The following is a 12,772-nucleotide window of genomic DNA, read 5'->3' on the forward strand; positions in this document are numbered from 1 at the left end:
TTAGGCAACTGACTTCGGCTCAGGTCATGATCTCACAGTTTGCGAGTCTGAGCCCCACATCGGGCTCTGTGCTGACAGCTCAGACCCTGGAGCCTGCTTCAGATTCTGTTCTCCCCCGCTCTCTACCCCTCCCCTGCTCACACTCTGTGTCTCTCTGTCTCTCAATAATAATAAATAAGCGTTAAAAAAAATTAAAGAAAAAAAAAAAGAAAGAGTTGCATGCTCTACTGACTGAGCCAGCCAGGCACCCTACGAGTCCTTAAAAATGAAAATCAACAATCAATCAATCAATCAGTCAATCAATAAATAAGACCATGTCACATCCTTGCTTAGGCCCTTCAAGGCTCTAGTGGCTTGACCACTCCTACCTGTCAGACTTCATCTTTCTCCACTGCCCACCTCACTCTGCCCCAGCCACCTTGGCCTCCTTAATATTTGTTGAACACACCAAACTCTTTCCTACCTCAGGGCCATTTCACCTGCTGTTCCTGACAGCTGGAACACTCTTCCCCAAGTATTCCCTTGGGTAGCACCTTCTTCTCCTTCAGGTCTCACCTCAAATGTCACCTCCTTAGAGATGCCTTCCTTGACCATCCTGTCTCAAGCTGTCCCCTATGGCCCACCCCTGGGCACCCCCCAACTACATCACCCAGTTTTGTTTTCTTCTTAGCACTTACTATTTATAATTATTACTTACTTGTTTGCTTACTTCATTAGTATCTGTCTCTTTCACCAGCAATTGGGCTCTAGAGGCAGGGACCATATCGGTCCCGTTCATAACCTGCTTGAAGCACCAGTGACAATCTGTTATATATGAAAGAGTCAGACAGACAAGGGTCCAGGCCTTGCACCTTCTTATTTCTGACCCTCAGTTTCCTCATCCATAAAATGGGGTAGGAATCCCAAATGGGCCTGCTTCTTGTTTATTCTTAAGATTGTCACAAGAATCAAAGGACACAACCGTGCCAAACAGCTCGTAAATCAAAACAGCATTATAAGTGTGGTCTCTACTCTTTTTTTAACACGCTTTATTTTTTAAAGGTTTATTTATTTTTGAGAGAGAGAGTGCAAGTGGGGGAGGGGCAGAGACAGGGACAGAGGATCTAAAGTTGGCTCCACGCTGATAGCAGGAGCCTAATATGGAGCCCAAACTCATGAACCGTGCGATCATGACCTGAATCAAAGTTGGATGCTCAACCGACTAAGCCACCCAGGTGCCTCCGCAGTCTCTACTCTTAATATCACTGGTTAACAAGCCTTCAAAACAGCAGTTTCAGGTCATAAGCCACTCTGAAGAAAAGACCCCTCCAGTCTCCTGACTATAAAAACATTTGCTGGCAATGGGCCCATTTATGATGAGGTTCCAGTGAGGAATGCTCACAGGTAGGTGAGCAATTTGTGCCAAAAACAGAAACACGGGCCTGGACATCGGTACACCAGGGCCACCACGGGAAACCCACAGGCAAGCTGCATCTGTGGCAGGCCCAGGGGACCCCTTCAGACCACACTCTGAAAACCACAGGCTAAATGCCTCCAGATGGCAAGAAAGAAAGAGCAAGTCAGCTGGGAGCAGAGCTACTGGGGGGACAGAGACCTTGCAAACTGGTGAGATGGGAGAGGAACTTCATGGGCTTTAGCAATGAGGAGACACAGGTTTGTGTGGGAGGTATTTTAGCAATAAGCTCAAAATGCAATAAGCAATAATGCTTAGCAATAAGCATTAAAATTAAAACTCCCTGCCAGAAATGCCACCCTAAGTCATCCAAGGTAACATCCCCAGAGCGGGGGCAAACCAACGTCATGTGCCTGCTGATACGATGCGCTGAGGACTGAGCAGCACTTTGTGTGATGCCACTCCTGCATCTAACCTGAGGTCAAATCCGACAAACCCAAACCGAGGACATTCTACAAAATAACCAGCCTACACTCTTTAAAAATACCACAGTCATAAAAAACAAAGACAGAATGAGCAGCTGTTCCAGCTTAAAGGAGGATAAAAAGACACAATATTGAATGCAACGTGTGATCCTAGATGGGATCCCAGGCCAGAAAAAACATATTTTTCTTTGTCTATAAGGGATGTTATTGAAATAATAGGAGATTTTTGAATAAGGTCTATAGATTAGGCAACAGAACTGTATTGATTTAACTTTCTGATTTTGAGAACTACACAGCGCTTATGTAAGAGGGTGCCCTTATTTCTAGAAAATGTACACTAAAGACAAAGGATAGAAGACCATCATGCCAGCAAATAATCTTCAAATAGCTTAAAATGTAATAAAGCAAATATGGTAGAGTTAACAGTTGGGAAATCTGGGTGAAGGATATGTTTTTTCTGGAAGTCTGAAATTATGTCAAAGTAAGTTCCTGAAAAAGACTGTCTGTGGTATGGGGAAGGGGGTCAGGATAAATGGGGAATTCCTTTTCATCCTATGCCCATTTTTAGTTCATAAATATTGCACTGTATGCACATAATTATTTTTTGAAGTCGGTAATCAATCTTTTTTAAAGCCCTCATTGATCTTTTTTAAAAGAAATTTTACTATTAAATACTATTTTTTTAATTAAAAAATTTTTTTAATGTTTAGCTTTGAGAGAGAAAGAGACAGCACGTAAATAGGGGAGGAGCAGAGAGATAGGGAGACACAGAATCTGAGCTGTCAGCACAGAGCCTGATGCGGGACTCAAACCCATGAACCGCGAGGTGAAGTCAGATGCTTAACCAACTGAGCCACCCAGGCGCCCCTATTTTTTTTTTTTTAAGTAATCTCTCCAACATGGGGCTCAAACTCACGACTCTGAGATCAAGAGTCAGGCGCTCTTCCGACTGAGCCAGCTAGGCGCCCCTCCTCCATTGATCTTTGACCCGCAAAAGCACTTTTAGAAACTTATTATTTTTTTTAATGTTATTTATTTTGAGAGAGAGGGGTAGAGAGCCAGCAGGGGAGGGGCAGAGAGAGGAGGAGACAGAGAATCCCAAGCAGGCTCCACACTGTGTGTGCGGAGCCCAATGCAGGGTCCCAACTCATGAACTGTGAAATCATGACCTGAGCAGAAATCAAGAGTCAGACACTTAACTGACTGAGCTACCCTGGCATCCGTAGGAACTTATTTACAAGTGAGCAAACATGTATGTACAAAATTGTTCTCTGTAGTGTTGTTTGTAATAATGACAAACTGGAAAAAAACCCAACTATCCTGCAATAAAGGACCAGTTACATAAATTTGGCATGTACAACCGAATACCAAGGAGCCATTTAAAAGGATGAGGCAGGGGCACCTCAGTGGCTCAGTCGGTTAAGTGTCCATCTCTTTTATTTATTTATTAAAAAAAATTTTTTTATGTTTTATTTTATTTTTGAGGGAGAGAAAGAGAGAGAGACAGAGACAGAGACAGAGTGCAAGCAGGGGAGGGGCAGAGAGAGAGGGAGACACAGAATCTGAAGCAGGCTCTGAGCTGTCAGCACAGAGGCTGATGTGGGGCTTGAACTCACCAACCGTGAGATCATGACCTGAGCCAAAGTCGGACGCTTAACCGACTGAGCCACCCAGGTCCCCAAGTGTCCAACTCTTAATCTTGGTTCAGACCTTGATCTCAGGGTCATGGGTTCAAGCCCTGCATTGGGCTTTGCGCTGAGCATGGAGCCTCTTAAAAATAAAAAATAGGGGCGCCTGGGTGGCTCAGTCGGTTAAGCGTCCGACTTCGGCTCAGGTCATGATCTCACGATCCGTGAGTTCGAGCCCCGCGTCAGGCTCCGTGCTGACAGCTCGGAGCCTGGAGCCTGCTTCAGATTCTGTGTCTCCCTCTCTCTCTGACCCTCCCCTGTTCATGCTCTGTCTCTCTCTGTCTCAAAAATAAATAAACATTTAAAAAAATAATAAATAAAATAAAATAAAATAAAAAATAAAAATAAAGAGATGAGGCAGGTCTGTTTGTGCCGAGAAGCAAAGATATCCATATTATGGTTGTGATAACACACACCATGTGTATGTACAAAGTGATCACATCACGTTTCAGTTTGTCAGAAGTTGTGGGACAGGAAGACGGCACGGTGAATTTTCACCGAAGTCAGTAACTGTGTTTGGGATAACCTGACTCACATACAGCCTGTGACAGTTCTACCTCTAAATGTGCTTAGTACTGACACAGATCAAATAACATGTATCAAGAAGTTAAGAGGGATTATCTTTGCATGGCAGGGGGTCCTGTTTTTTTGAGGTTTTTTTGTGCAATTAAAAAAAATCTTTTTCTCTGCATTGAACGTGGATAACTTTTGTAAATAGAAAAAAAAAATCAATAGGTACACCTGGGTGGTTGGTTAAGCATCCGACTTCGGCTCAGGTCATGACCTCACAGCTTGTGAGTTTGAGCCCCACTTAGGGCTCTGTGTTGACAGCCCAGAGTCTGCTTGGGATTCTCTCTCTCCTTCTCTCTCTGCCCCTCCCCTGCTCACACACACTCTCTCTCAAAAATAAATAAACTTTAAAAAATACCCTCTCTTTGCTATAAAAAATAATAATAAAAATTTTTTAAAAAGAAAAAAAACAATAAATCTTACTTTTAAAAGGAAAAAATCAATATATAGCACATATATAGTGGCACACATAAAATTCACTTGAGGGGCTTGGGGTTTGGGAAGGCACCACAGGCAGGCCAAGGCAATGTGGTCCAAAGGGAGCAGAGCAGAGAGACCAATGTGGCCTGGGACCCTGAAAATAGTATGAAGCCACTCTACTTGCCCAAACATTACTGTGAAACAGCAATAAATTCTCACTTCACTTATGCCACAGTTATTTGGAGTCTCTATTGCATGCAACCAAACCTATATCTAAATTGTACAAATAATGATAATTGCAGCAATGACATTTATTGAGCACCTACTCTGTTCCAGGTATCATGTCTAAGAGCCTCATAGTCATTTTAACTAATCCTCATAAATAATCCCACACAGTAGGCACTATAGTTATCCCCATCTCACAGATGAGGACACAGAGGGTCAGAGTGGCCAAATACCTTGCCAAGGTCATCTACTGGGCATGTAGTCAAGCTGGGATTTGAGCACAGACAGGTGGCTCCGGAGCCCTTATCATTATTACTCAAGACACCACACCATTCTCAGGCCATCCAGATGGTGGCCTGCCACGGCAGGCCTTAACTTTTGGGCCAAGAGTTTCAATGGCTACAAAGGGTTAGTGGCACTGTAACCCTTGTAAGAGAACCTAGAAGAAGAAATTGACTGTAGACACAGAGCCATTAGTACTGGGCTTAACCCTTAGCCTACAGATTCCAAGACCAGAGCTGTGGGGCTTCCAAGGTTCCAGACAAGAGTTTGAATCTCAGCTCTGTGCTGACATTGTTACTCTGGTGGGCAAGTCATTTCTCCCTGAGACTCTGTGTCCTCATCTTCAAAATGGGGAGAACACCACTGCTATGAACTGAACTGTGACCCTCCAAAAATTGTATGTTGAAGCCCTGACCCTCAATATGATGGTATTTACAGATAGGACCTTTGGGGGTGATTATGTTTAGATGAGATCATGAGGGTGGGGTCCTCGTCATTGACAGAGTGCCCTTATAAGAAGACCATGTGTCTGTGGCAGCCGGAGCTGACTAATATGACCACTTACCTCCCAGGATTGCAGGGATCAATGTCCCTAAGACAGAGCCTGGCCCCTAGTAGATGTTCCCTTCCTTTTATTTGGCTTCTCACTCCAGAGAGCCACACGGCCACAGGAACTCACAGATAATCAATCAACTGATAGGGCAAAAGCAAAATAAAATGCCCCTTGAGTACAAAAGGGAATTACCCATCACTAACTAGAAATCTCCACCCCTTAACTGGCCAAAGCTTTGTCTGGTTTCCTGCCTCTCTGGCTCCACTTCCCAATCGCCCCCGGGCAAGCTGCCCTACACCCATTTCAGTCCCAGTGCTCCCGCTAATTTCTCAAAGCTTTTGTGATTTCTGCAAGGCCCTTCATATCCTGGCCCTAATTTCTAAACATCCCCTGGGCTACATCTAAACATCCTCTCTCACTTTAACTCTACACAACAATCATTCTAAACCACTTGCTGTTTTATTTTATATCTCCACACTTGCTGTTCCTCCTGCTAGGAATGCACTCTACCCTACTGTCTACTTGGCAAATTCCTATTCGTCCTTCAAAACTCGGTTCAGATATCACCGCTTCAGGGATACCTTCCCTGCGCTACATCCCACTGTGGTACTTCTCTATCTCATATCTACATGTATGTTAGCATTTTATCAGAGTATATGGTAAGCACATTTACACACTCATCCCCCTAAGAAGCCTGTGCATTCTAAACTCAAGGGCTGTATTTACTTATCTCTGAACCCGAGAAGTATCTCCCAGGAGTTATGCCTCACTAACAGAGGTTATCAGCCAAATCCCTATAGGTACAAGTTTGTACAGAGAAGCAAAACCATTCCAACATGAAAATATTCACTGAGAACTGGGAGAAGTCCCCAGACAAATATCCCTCTTTGCTTATCACTAACATCTATTCCCATGTACTACATGCCAGGTTTTATGAGGCAGCTGCTACCAGAAGTCACAGGGCAAATGCACAGCAAAATGACTGCAGGGCAAAATTGTGGGATTTCCCAAAGTCATGAAAGTGATGTTGGGTGTATGCAGATAACTAAAAAGAGTCTGGAAAAGGGACCAGAAAACCACCAAGAGAAACTCAGTGAGGATGGTCACAGGACTGCTAGCTCCGATGAGAATGATCTGAAGATCCAAGGATGAAACGCATGTGGCCAGACCCCTATGACCACAACAGAAGACTAAAATGCTGTAAAGGATTGTCAGAAAGAATTACCCCAAACGAGATCTACACTTGGTTCATTCCCTGTCCACCCTAAGAATCAGCATAGAGCTGCAACTTTAACCCGCATTTTATAGACTATAAAAACAAATGCATCTTGTTTTTATGACTTTGGCTTCCCAACATGTGCTTGCTCATTCCGTTGCATTTGACGAATCTGGGTACCATTCTGACTGTAACCTAAATTTTGTAGATTATTAGACAAACTAATACTTTCACAATATTTTTAGTTTAGAGGGGAAAAAATCCACACTTTTCCCCCCATGAAGGAAAAAATATTCGTTTCTCCTTTTTAAGATTATTTTTTAGGATAAACATCTGCCAGGTTGAAGAATGACAGGAGGGCCAGCATCTGTTCCCACAGGTCCGTAGCAGTCAGAACCACCGAGGCCACTGGCCCTCAGGGTCCCCACAGGGAGACGGGGTACGGGCAGTGGGAGGGCACGTACTTGTAGATGGCGCTGTCCTTCTTGGGGCTGTGCTGTGGCAGGAGGCTGTGGGAGTACTGGTGCACGCCCAGGTCGTACAGCGAGGGGAAGTCCTTGCCACAGAGGTGGCAGCGGTAGCTCAGCTCCTCCTGGTGGCTCTTGATGTGCTCCAGAAATGTGTCGAGCTTCGGGAAGGTCTGCGCACAGCTTTTGACCACACACTTGTACACCTTGGGGGAAGATACAGGGCAGGGGAGGCAGGCTGTTCCCCCGCTCTCCTGCTGCCGGAGCCCTGTTTTATTTTGATTGTAGTCCTCTCTCTGTAGCCAGTCATAAGGGCCCCATTACCCTTCCCTCAGGCTCTGTGTGACCTTGCTAGATTTAGAAAAATTACCCCAAACCTGGAAATACAGTAAAAGGACGACATCGTGTCCTCTCATTGTTGTACTAGAGTGGTGGCTCTCTGACTTGAGTCCATCACAGTGACAGATTGCTGGGTGCCACCCCCAGAGCATCTGATTCAGCAGGTCTGGGTGGCCTGAATATGTGGCATTCCTAACATGTGCCCAGGAAACGCTGAAGCTGCTGCTCTGGGAACCTCACTCTGAGCAGTGCTATCTAACAAGCCTGCCTACGGCCCTCTCGCTCTCCAGGGGATGGGTCTCATTTTGACTATTTACTATTGATTAGGATCCAGACTCTATAGTTAAATTTTTACTTGTAGAAAACAGATTCGATGTAAATGATTTTTGTCAAGCAGAAAGGGTAACCCCAAAGGTCATGGGTTTTATTGCAATCTAGGACATTAACCAGATTTGCATCTACCTTAGCAATCTTTTCTGAATATTCCCTTTTTTCACTGACATAATTATACACAGGTATAAATACCAAAGTCTCATATCTTCTTTTGAACTGGCTTTGTCATCCTTCCAGTTTCCTTATTAACGAGTTCTGTAAAATTCTGGCTTATGCTCACTATGTCATTCACATGAAAATTATGTTTTTAAATTTTGAAAAGTATACCTTTTTTTAACGTTTATTTATTTATTTTTGAGGGAGGGAGAGAGAGAGAGCAAGAGAGAGAGTGACCGAGCACACAAGCGTGAGCTGCGGAGGGGCAGAGAGGGAGAGAAAGAATCTCAAGCAGGCTCCTTGCTGCCAGCGCAGAGCTTGATGTGGGGTTCGAACCCATGAACCGTAAGCTCATGACCTGAGCCAAAATCAAGAGTTGGACTGACTGAGCCACCCAGGTGCCCCCAAAATTATACTTTGACAAATATATTCCTGACTGCCTACACAATCCCACATGTTCCTTCTTCCTAACAAAGTGAATCCTGATTTGTTCAGAGTGGCAACATGCCCAATTAAAACACTTGATCTCCCTGGCTCCCTTTCATCTAGTGTCAGCCATCTGCATCCTTTCTTGCCAGTGATATGCAGGCAGTGGTCTTTAGGGAAGGGATTACTTCCAGAACAAAAAAGGCAAAGGCTTCCTAGGAGAAATCCCCTCTGCTTTTCTCAATTGTCCTGACTGGAATCCAGATGTGATGACTGGAGATACAGCAGCCACTATGCAACCTTGAGGAGAAAAGTCACATGCTCAGAATGGTAGGGCCGAAAACTAGGGGAAGCCTGAGTCTATGATGACATATCTGACCTGCTATATAAGCCCAACATTGACTACTTACAGCTTTTTATAACATGAGGGAAGTAAAACCTTAACTAGTAAGCTAGTTGTCTTATTATTTGCAAGTAATAATGAATTCCTAAGTGACTGAGTGCATGCAGTAGCTCCAACTAATGAGAGATCTACAGAGGGCTTCTAGGAAATTTTCTTGCCCCTAAAAAAGGCACAGAGAAGCGAGCCCCTTTTTGCTCATGGATAACACTGTATCTGGACTGCTGCCTAGAAAGAGTGACTACCATCCCATAACCCAGATAAGCCATCAGTAGAGAACAAGGTCATACCCTGAGATGGCAGAGACAAGAGTGGGAAGGACACAGAGTTCCTGATGTTGGATTGAGTCAACTGACTGTTTCAGGCCTGGAGCTGCCCAATCTTGTATTTTCTTGTTATGTGCAATGATAAACCTCTTAATTGTGTTAGCAGTCTGAGTCAAAGTTTCCTATGATTTGCCCCATGGGTATCCTAACTTAATTTCATCAACCCCCCTGCTGGGAATCAATCCTAAGATATAAGCCAGAGATTTGGATGAATATTTGATTACAGTGTTGCTCACTGTAGTTTTGTTTACAATAGCAAAATACAGTTAATATCCAAAATGTTAAAACAGTGGGATTTTTAAAAGTACAACTGTTAAAAATTATGTTTTTTAAAATTAGCGACATGAGAAAATTCTCAGAAAATAAAATTAGGTTAAAAAATAGAAAGCACAAATCTCAAGAGAATTTATGCTTATTAAAAAAAAAATCTCGTGGCACCTAGGTGGCTCAGTCAGTTGAGCGTCTGACTTTGGCTCAGGTCATGATCTCGTGGTTCATGAGTTTGAGTTCTGCATCTAGCTTTATGCTGACAGCTCAGAGCCTGGAGCCTGCTTCAGAGTCTCTGTACCCCCCTCTCTCTGCCCCTTCCTTGTGCACGCTCTCTCTCTCTCTCTCTCTCTCTCTCAAAAATAAACAAATGCTAAAAAAAAAAAAATTAAAACAAAAATCTCAAAAGGCCCTGTATGGATGATTCCATTTGTACAACGTTCTCAAAATGACAAACTCACGAAGATGGAGAACTGATGAGTGGTTTCCAGAAGTTAAAAATGTTAGGGAAGAGGAGAGTAGGTGTAACTAATGAGCGGTGGCACAAGGAAGGTCTTTGTGGTGATGGAATAGTTCTGTACCGTGATGGCAGGGATGGCTACCCAAACCTGCAGACCTGCACAGGTGGTAAAATGGCACAGAACCATACACATACTGCATGCCAATGTCAATTTCCTAGTTTCGGTATCATGCTGTCGTTATGTAAGATGTAACCACCAAGGGAAACTGACTGAAGGGCATAAGGGACATCTCAGTACCATCTTTGCAACTTCCTATGAATCTATAATTCATCCAAAAGAAAAAGCTTAAAAAAAAAAGCACTATCAGAAGAAAAAGCACAATTCAAAATAATATGTGTAGACCAATCCCAATTATAATAACAATAATACCCCAGGAGCTCCACAAAATATGCTGGATTTTGTGCTGCATTCTTGGGATGGTGCATTGCAAGGTGGTTACTGACATAGGGTTTGGCTTTGAACCCTGACCCAGTCAGTTACTGGCAGTGTGACTCTGGATGGGTCATTTCACCCCTCTGGGCCTCCGTTTCTTCATTTGCGTATACTGAAAATGCCTATCTCTAAGGTTGTTATGAAGATTGAATAAAATATTGAATGTAAAGCACTTAGCAGGGTGCCCAGCATATAATAAATGTATTCTTTAAACCTATACATTCTTTAGATTTTTCTGAATTTTCTAATTCTATATTGGATCCATGATACTTTTATAAGAAGAAAAAAATAACAATAAAACTTATTTTAAAAAATAAAGACTGGAATAGAGTTACTATATAATCTAGCAATTCCACACGTAGGTTGATGCCCAAGAGAACTGAAAATGTATGTTTATTTTTTTATTTTTTTCAACGTTTTTTATTTATTTTTGGGACAGAGAGAGACAGAGCATGAACGGGGGAGGGGCAGAGAGAGAGGGAGACACAGAATCGGAAACAGGCTCCAGGCTCTGAGCCATCAGCCCAGAGCCTGACGCGGGGCTCGAACCCACGGACCGTGAGATCATGACCTGGCTGAAGTCGGACACTCAACCGACTATGCCACCCAGGCGCCCCTGAAAATGTATGTTTAGACAAAACTTGTACACAAATGTCCATGGAAGCGTTAGTCACAATAGCCAAAAAGCAGAAACAACCCAAATGTCCATTAACTGATGAAAAGATAAACAAAATGTGCTATGGCCATATAATGGAATATTATTCTACCATAAAAATGAAGTACCAATACAAGCTAATACATGGGTGAACCTTAAAAACATGATGTCAAAAGGCCAAATATCATGTGATTCCATCTATATTAAATGTCCAGAATAGGCGAATCCATAGAGACAAAGAATAGTTTTAATGGTTGCCAGGGACTGGGGAAAGGGGGGAGTGGCAGCTAATGGGTATAGGGCTTCTTTTTGGGATGATGATAATATTCTGGAATTAGATAGTGATGATGGATGCACAAATTTATCAATAAACTGAAAACCACTGAAGTGTACATTTCAAAAAAGGTGAATTTGGGTGGCTCAGTCAGTTAAGCGTCCAACTTTGGCTCAGGTCACGATCTAGTGGCTTGTGGGTTCCACCTCGTGTCGAGTTCTGTGCTGACAGCTCAGAGCCTGGAGCCTGCATCGGATGCTGTGTCTCCCTCTCTCTGTCCTTCCCCTGATCACACTCTGTCTTTCTCTCAAAAATAAATAAACATTAAAAAAAAAAAAAAAAAAGACTGTGGTCCTATATCCCCATGGGTAGGTTTTTAGACATTAAAGTTTCTTGGGGTATTAAGAATTTTTCTCATGTCCAATTCCTCCATTATATGACCCCTAATAAGAGATGGGCTTCCTTCCTTGGCCTCGCACCATAATGGCCCAGTGAACTAGCCCCACCCAGCGAGGGGAAGCTTGGCCTGCCTATCCCGGTGGTTAGATGGTAGCTCACGGCAACTGAGGCCCACTCCCGTCCCTCTCTGAGCAGTGTTCAAGACCTCAGCAGCAGCCAGTGCTCACAACTAGGGTGGCTGTGGCCTCCCGCTGCCCACCACTCACCTACCTGCTCATTCTTATGCTGGGTCATGTGGGACTTGAGCTGGAAGTAGGTGCTGAACTTGCTGGGGCAGAACTGGCACAGGTAGGAGCTATCGATGAGGACCACCTGCTTGGCCTCCAGCTTGTCCCCCTCATCCTCACCTGCTGTGGGCAAGGCCTGGGGCTGTGGGGCACCCGACAGGGTCTGGCCCAAACCTGTGGAGAAAACCAGGGAAGGAAGTCACTGAGAAGTGCAGAAGAAGAGTCAGGACAGTCTGCCATGCATACTTGCCATCCCTCCTTTCATGTGATGCCCCATTTTATGCATAAAGTAGACTGAAGCCCAGAGAGGTCAAGGAGATTGCCCAAGGTCACACAGCTAGGAATAAAACCCATGAAGCTTCCGAGGATAGGTATGGGAACGATGGTATTCCCCACTTCCACCTACCTGTGTTTTCCTCGTCCTCCTGCCTGCTGGGGTTGAGGGCCATGACCTGTACAGTTACAGAGTTGCGAGAGACAGTGCCACCACTACGCCCTGGGGGCCACACCTTATGAGTCTGCATGTGTTTCTTGACATTAGACTTCTGGGCAAAGGCACGGCCACATGCAATGCATTGGAAGGGCTTCTCACCGGTGTGGCTGTAGGAAACAAAGCTTGTCAGCACCTTACGTAGGAATCGGGATGTGACCTCAACAT

At 44.1% G+C, this 12,772-nt stretch overlaps 1 protein-coding gene across 3 annotated transcripts in view; it reads right to left on the reverse strand.

The window, feature by feature from the left end:
* The window catches only part of ZNF341 (zinc finger protein 341), a 46,541-nt gene that overhangs the window by 11,526 nt on the left and 22,243 nt on the right, over positions 1 to 12,772 (reverse strand). For all 3 annotated transcript variants that reach the window (XM_027069879.2, XM_027069881.2, XM_027069880.2), the window contains 3 exons: positions 12,521 to 12,714; positions 12,098 to 12,288; positions 7,297 to 7,505 (listed from right to left, as the gene is read on the reverse strand). In XM_027069879.2, coding sequence (XP_026925680.1) covers positions 7,297 to 7,505; positions 12,098 to 12,288; positions 12,521 to 12,714 — 594 coding nt within the window. The remainder of the gene's footprint in view (positions 1 to 7,296; positions 7,506 to 12,097; positions 12,289 to 12,520; positions 12,715 to 12,772) is intronic.

This window comes from Acinonyx jubatus, chromosome A3 (assembly GCF_027475565.1).
Source record: "Acinonyx jubatus isolate Ajub_Pintada_27869175 chromosome A3, VMU_Ajub_asm_v1.0, whole genome shotgun sequence".
NCBI lineage: Eukaryota > Metazoa > Chordata > Mammalia > Carnivora > Felidae > Acinonyx > Acinonyx jubatus.